General features: G+C 47.1%; 1 protein-coding gene across 1 annotated transcript; it reads right to left on the bottom strand.

Moving 5' to 3' along the window:
* Positions 1-783: 783 nt before the first annotated feature.
* Positions 784-5,749, bottom strand: N7478_003944 (telomere-associated RecQ helicase; the record flags this gene model as incomplete). Its single annotated transcript, XM_056920158.1, has 4 exons — positions 784-795; positions 1,061-2,719; positions 2,780-3,850; positions 4,454-5,749. Coding segments are annotated over 4 exons (4,038 nt in total), but the record flags the coding sequence as incomplete, so codon positions are not given.
* Positions 5,750-6,833: the final 1,084 nt, after the last annotated feature.

Genomic DNA, 6,833 nt, shown 5'->3' with positions numbered 1-6,833 from the left:
AGTATGGTTCGGCTAGGACGGGCCTAGTTGATTTGATATGGTTCGGCTTGCACGGGCCTAGTTGATTTGGTATAGTTCGGCTTGGACGGGCTCAGTTGATTTGATATGGTTCGGCTTAGTCTGGCCTAGTCAGTTTGATATTGCTCGGTTTAGATACGCCAGTTGGTTTGATACGGCTCAGCTTGGATAGGCCCAGTTGGTTTGGTATAGCTCGGCTTGGAAAGCCCCTGTTGGTTTGATGTGGCTCGGCTTGGATAGGCCTAGTCAATTTGATATCGTTCGGCTTGGATGGGCTTGCCGTATTTAGCTCTATACTAATCCTATAAACTCCCAAATTAGACCGTTCGATAGAGAAAATTTACAGCTATCCAGCTATAATAAAACAGTTATATAAAAAATATAGTAAAACTAGTAAAACTGCAGATTCATCCAAATTATCACTCCATACCCATATCACTCCAAAATTCCTTGGCAAAACTATAAAAAAACCATACGCCGGCTACCATCTCTGTATCTAATCTCCATATCTGCTTTCTAAACCTAGTTGGCGTCCATTCCTTAGGCACCCAATCCCCGTTTAGGCTTGGATCTGTTATATCAGCCTCTGCATTTTCTTCTATTATTTTAGAAGATAATACCCAAAATGCTGCTATAAGCTCTGGTGAAAAACATCCTGTTTCAGTAGACAAAGCTCCTTTGCATAGCCTAGTAGGCAGATAGCAGTCAAAACAACAGCTATCTTCCTCTGGATAGACCATAGCCCTTAGCCTCTCAGCCTGTTGTTTATAGCCTGTCCTATAATAGTAACAGCTAGTAAAACAGTGTGCAGAAGCTTCATCTCTCGGCTGTTCTGTCTGATATATAGCTATATTTAAATATTAGCAAACAGATATATAGATATATAGATATATATTTATATATATATATATAAAGAGAGAGAGAGTTATAACTTACTATACCATCCTAGCCAGCATATAAAACATCTCTCCTCGGTCCAGTATTTTACCGCTCTAGCAAAAAAGGCCATATCGTTGTTATATTGCCTTTCCACTGCTCTCACCCTTTGGGATTGGCTAGTCAGGGTAGCAAATCGGCTAGCACAGAGATCGCATAGAGCCCAGCTAGGCTCACAATGCTCTAGGGTTTGGCTATCAAATACCCGAGCTATAACTCTCCGCCGGCAGATATCTTCATACAGATATTGCTGAAAATAAATTTGCTCAGCAGGGCCATTTAAAGATATATATCTTCCAGAGCTAGACGGAATTAGGCAATAAGCCCATGCAGATAGATTAGGTGATCTCCCAGCTCGGCCAGATTCCTGTATAAAACTAGTAATCTCGTATCGGCCAGGCTTAAAATGGATTACAAGATCCACATCTGGGAAATCATAGCCAGCTCCGATACCACTAGTAGCCAATAAAATTGGACCCTCGGCTCTGAAATAGGCTAATTGGGCTAATTTCTCTTCCTCAGATAGATCAGAATGGAATCTAGCTGCCTGAGGCTCTAAGGCCTGATATAGCTGATCAACTATAGCCTTTGTACGGCAGAACACAATAGTCTTCCTCCCGGTATAGCTAAGCCGATTAGCCCTAAAAGCCTTCATCCACTGTATCAGATAGCCAGCGTAATTCTCTGGCTTTAGCAAGGCCGGTAAACTCTCCACCCCATAGGCTATATTCTTCAAAATTAGGCTCTCTCTGATAATATATGGCTTAGATTGCAAGCCTAGCATCCCTGTAAGCTCAGCTTCTAGATAGCCCGGTAAGGTAGCCGAGGCAAAGATCATTGGAACCGGCAAAGCTAGGGTATGCCAAACCCGTTTCATAATAGGCCTATAGCTCTGCGAGAGTGGGATTAAATGGCATTCATCCCATATTAGCCTAGCTAGCCGTTGCTGATTGATTAGATAGCTAGCCATCTCGTAGAATTTAGGGTATACAATATACTCGATTTGGACAAGAATCAGCCGAGATTCCGGATCGAGACCCTTATAGCCGATAGCAGGCTCCCATACCGTTGGCCTTAGCCCTAAGGCCTTAGCTTTAGCTAGGATATCTAGCTTCAAAGATATCAACGGTATAATCAATATCGTTATCTGATTAGGCAATATACTAGCCCCAAAGAGGAATAGGGTAGTTTTACCAGATGCGGTTGGTAAGATAAGATAGAGATATGGAATTTGCTTTATTATAGCATAAAAAGCTTCCTGTTGGCCAGAGCTCCGAAAAACAGCAGTATTATCACTAAGGAATTCCCTAAGCATCTGCGTTAGGGTACCCCTATCGATATAGCTGCTATCTAGCAAAGGCGAGTATACTAGGCTGCGTATACGCTGACTGGCATCCAGATCTGGCTGATAGAGCCCAGTTGGCTGGCTAGGCCCGGCTGGCTGAGAGAGCCCGGCTGGCTGAGAGAGCCCGGTAGGCTGAGAGAGCCCGGTAGGCTGAGAGAGCCCGGCAGGCTGAGAGAGCCCGGCAGGCTGAGAGAGCCCGGTAGGCTGAGAGAGCCCGGCAGGCTGAGAGAGCCCGGCAGGCTGAGAGAGCCCGGCTGGCTGAGAGAGCCCAGTTGGCTGAGAGAGCCCAGTTGGCTGAGAGAGCCCAGTTGGCTGAGAGAGCCCAGTTGGCTGAGAGAGCCCAGTTGGCTGAGAGAGCCCAGTTGGCTGAGAGAGCCCAGTTGGCTGGCTAGGCCCAGTTGGCTCTGAGAGAGTGCCTGGCTGGCTGGAATATAGATTGCTATATAAGTTTAAAAACTCATAGAACTGGCCTAGGCTAACCTGTTTGGTAGGCCTGACTGCCCCTAAACGGATAGGGTAGTGATATTGTACAACCGGCCTCTCTAGGGGTAGTAAAACAAGCTCTGGAAGACTAGAAGAGGCTAGCTGGGCTTGGGCTTCGGCCTTGGGCTTCACAGATTGCCTATTATAGAACAGTGAGCCTAATATAAGCTGATCAGCTGATATACCCAAATAGGTATGCCATTGTTGACTAAAGCTAATCAAAGCTGTTTGGATATCTGCTCTGATACCCTGGAAGCTTGCTATATTTCGGCCATATACAGCTAAGCCGGTTCCACGAGAATGGTTCATCTGTTCGGCTCCAAGGCCTTCCACATCTAGCCTATCTGTACCCAAATCGGCCAGCGGATCGGCTAGACCAAGCCCATAACGGATAAAGCCTTGCATTAGATGCCGCCAGACCTTTATATTGATCCGCTGAGCAATCAATTCTGAGCTCATACTCTTCAGTGTATGTGAGAGTATCTTAGAAGAGAACGGCTGAGCTGTCCGGTAATCATAGAATAGTATAAAATAGGCCTCAGGCAGCCGCTTATGCAGCCAGATCAGCAAGCCCTCTTCAAATGGCCTAATATAGGCCAGATAGGCTAAAAGTAGCCACGAGATTGATTGTGGTAAGGCCCGTACAGCGTCTTTCTCTTGGCCATTTCGGCTAAAGGTCTTCGAATAGGCTAGCCGGATCAGAAAGATATGGTTCACTGGATCTAGGAATAAATTCCGTTGGTTGGTAGCTGTATTTTGCCAGATCACCTGATTTATCTCTGTACCTCTAGCCGGTGCGCCGCTGGCTATATGGGTAAGGGTTAGAAGGCCTTTTAGCCAGTTGCTGGTAGTCTCTAGATAGCCTAGAGCCTTAGGCCGGGAGAGCTCTATATCAGGCCTATCTTCGGCTACTATCTCTTCCGTCCAGGCTGGGGAAGCTAAAGCCTTCTGAAGTAAGAAATCAGATGGCTGGCCAGCTAGATAGACTGATAGAAAAGACCATCGATTTGTCATATTTCCTATATCTTCGAAGCTGGCAGCCTTGGAGAGAGATAGAGAAGATTGGGCCTAGATAGATAGATAGATATATATTAGTAAATATAGTAAGATATAGAGATATAGCTAGATATAGATATATATATATTATACTCGTTAGGGTTATTAACTTACCGCTTGAAAATTTGTAAATTCCAGAAATAGATCATTTGATAAAGCTAGGGCAAGCTGATTTATACCTTTAGCTAGGAAGACCCTTAGATCTTGCTGCGAGAGAGTAATATGTTGATACCGAAGGGTATGGGGAGCCAGGCTATATATCTTGCCTAGCGAGGTGCTAGATTTCGATATAGCAAAGCCTAGGGCACGTAAGATCAATATATGCCCTAACGGAGTCTCCGATTGTGCAATAAACCATTGGTGCATCCAAGATCTAGTATAACTAGCCATAGATTGATCAATAGCTAAATCAGTAAAGATATCTGTATATAGCCAATATAGTATAATCAACTGGTAGCATTTGATAATCGCTGAGTAAGAATGGGTGATTTGGTCCAACGGTTTAAAGCAATCACGTTGATAGTTCCGGCTAAAACAGGCTAGGAATGCATAGAGTGGGATATCTTGTCTATCTCTAGCCTCACATTCAGCTAGAGAGAGGGCTAGCTCAATTACTAAGCCTACACCCTTAGAGATCTGTTTATTATCCAAGCTAGCTTGCGGTAGTATCGGTAGAGTATCGTTATCGGAACTGGCTGTATCGGAGCCTGTATCGGAGCCTGTATCAGATAGATCATTAGGCTGGAAGGAAGCTGGCTGATAGGCAGCTAGGCTCTCGGATGGAGGTGGCAAAGCCTGTAAAAAGTGATCTAGGCTTGCTAGGCCAGCTAGCTGCCGCGGTTGTAGAGTATAAAGACCCTGATAGCTTGCAGGGCCGCCGCCATCGATAGAGAGATAAGAACGTAGTAAAAATTGAATTAAAGCCTGAAAAATCAGGCTATATTTCTTGATGGAGGCCTTATTTTGTAGACCCCGTAGCGGACGTAATGTAGCCTGGGTAGCGGGGTCTAGGCTAAAGGAATTCAGAGCCGCTCGGGTCTGTGGAGACGCTGTTTGAATATAGCTATTCCCTAGAGAAATCAGCTGATATATAATAGCGGAGAGCCAGATCATCTGCTCCGGGCTCTGTAGGGTAAATAGGGTCTCTAGCTCAGCAGCATCCCGGCCAGCTAGATAGGCTGGATACTGGCTATCTGTGAAAAAGCCCCTAGCCTCGTAGGTCTCATCAAGGGGTTGGATTACCCTAGATTGTTTCAGAGAGCTCCGTAGATTAGCCAGGCTAGCTAAAAACTGGGTAGAGAGAGCTTGTTGGGTTGGCTGGCTAGGCCCGGCTGGCTGAGAGAGCCTAGTTGGCTGGCTAGGCCCGGCTGGCTGAGAGAGCCTAGTTGGCTGGCTAGGCCCGGCTGGCTGAGAGAGCCCGGCTAGCTGGCTAGGCCCAGTTGGCTCAGAGAGAGTAGCTATCTTTAGCCGCTGGCCTGGGCTAGAGACCGAGTCTGAGAGAGAGAGCTCTCTAGATCTCTTACGAGTGAGAGTAGTAGGCAAAGATAGCCTAGGCTCGGTAACACGAAAAAGATAGGCTGAGCCCTCTAAGGCTTGGATCAGGCATATAGTAGCTTCTGCATCCTGAGCTGTATAGCCTTTGATCCTATGGCTCTCACGTAGATGGATACGGGATTTACCCTGACTCAGAGAGAGAGATTTGCATAGTTTGCATTGATAGCCGTTTTCTGGTAGTTTCAGTGTCGGTAGCGGCGGAATAGGCTGAGTTTCCAAGATCAGATGGTGGCTAGCAGCCAAAGATAGGAGCCGATAGGCAGCTAGATCGGCCTCGGTAAGAGACAGATCGTGGTGGAACTTGATTATATGATCAAGAATTTTAGTCTCATATAGGGCTCGCTGATGGGTAGTACAGGCTATTAGACCGTATTGGGGATAATATACCAGATAAGGTGGAAGGGGCGGTAGGGTAGAAGATATAATATCAATCAAGATCGGTAGATAGTAAAGATATATATCAGAAAATATGTAGCTAATAGTGGGTGAGGAAGTGTAAGAGAGAAGAGAGATATATTTGGTAGAGAGGTAGTGTAAATAAGATTTGGTGGGGGTGGCTGGGTGTGGGGCGGTAGATACGTCTCGGGCGGTGGCTAGATGTGGGGCGATGGCTAGTCAGCCCGGTGGCTATTGAGCCCGGTGGCTAGCTGGCCAGTTGGTTAGTTTGCCAGCTAGCTAGTTGGCCAGTTAGCCAGATTGCTTGTTTGCTAGTTGGCTAGTTAGCCAGTTGGTTAGTTAGCTACTGAGCCCGGTGGTTAGTGAGCCCGGTGGTCAGTAAGCCCGGTGGCTAGTAAGCCCGGTGGTCAGTAAGGCCGGTAGCCACTAAGCCCGGTGGCCATTGAGCCCGGTGGCTAGTTGGCCAGTTGGTTAGTTTGCCAGATAACTTGTTTGCCAGTAAGCCAGCTAGCTAGTTGGCCAGTTAGCCAGTTAGCCAGATTGCTTGTTTGCTTGTTTGCTTGTTTGCTAGTTGGCTAGTTGGCCAGTTGGTTAGTTAGCTACTGAGCCCGGTGGCCAGTAAGCCAGTTAGCTGAGACAGTCAGTTAGCCAGCCAGCCGCATTAGCCAGACAGCCGAGCCAGCCAGCTGCATTAGCCAGTCAGCCAACCAGCTATATTAGCCAGTTAGCCAGCCGAGCCGAAGGGCCAAGTAAGCCAGTGAGCCAGATATCTGAGCAAACCAATTAGCCAGTTAGCTGGTTCACTAAGCAAACCAGTTAGGCAGCTAAGCCAGACAGGTGAGGCAGACAAATAAGCCAGCCAGTTGGCCAGTTCGCCAGTTAGCTAGATAGCAAGCCGGGGCAGTTAGCCGCTGAGCCCGATAGCCACCGAGCCCGATAGCCACCGAGCCCGATAGCCACCGAGCCCGATAGCCACCGAGCCTGTTAGCTATTGAGTCCATAAGCCCGGTAGTTACTAAGTCTAGTAGCCGGTAAGCTAGTTGGC

The sequence above is a fragment of the Penicillium angulare genome, assembly GCF_028827245.1.
Source record: "Penicillium angulare strain IBT 27051 chromosome Unknown utg000004l_segment0_segment0, whole genome shotgun sequence".
Taxonomy (NCBI): Eukaryota; Fungi; Ascomycota; class Eurotiomycetes; order Eurotiales; family Aspergillaceae; genus Penicillium; species Penicillium angulare.
This window is presented reverse-complemented; position numbering and strand designations above follow the sequence as displayed.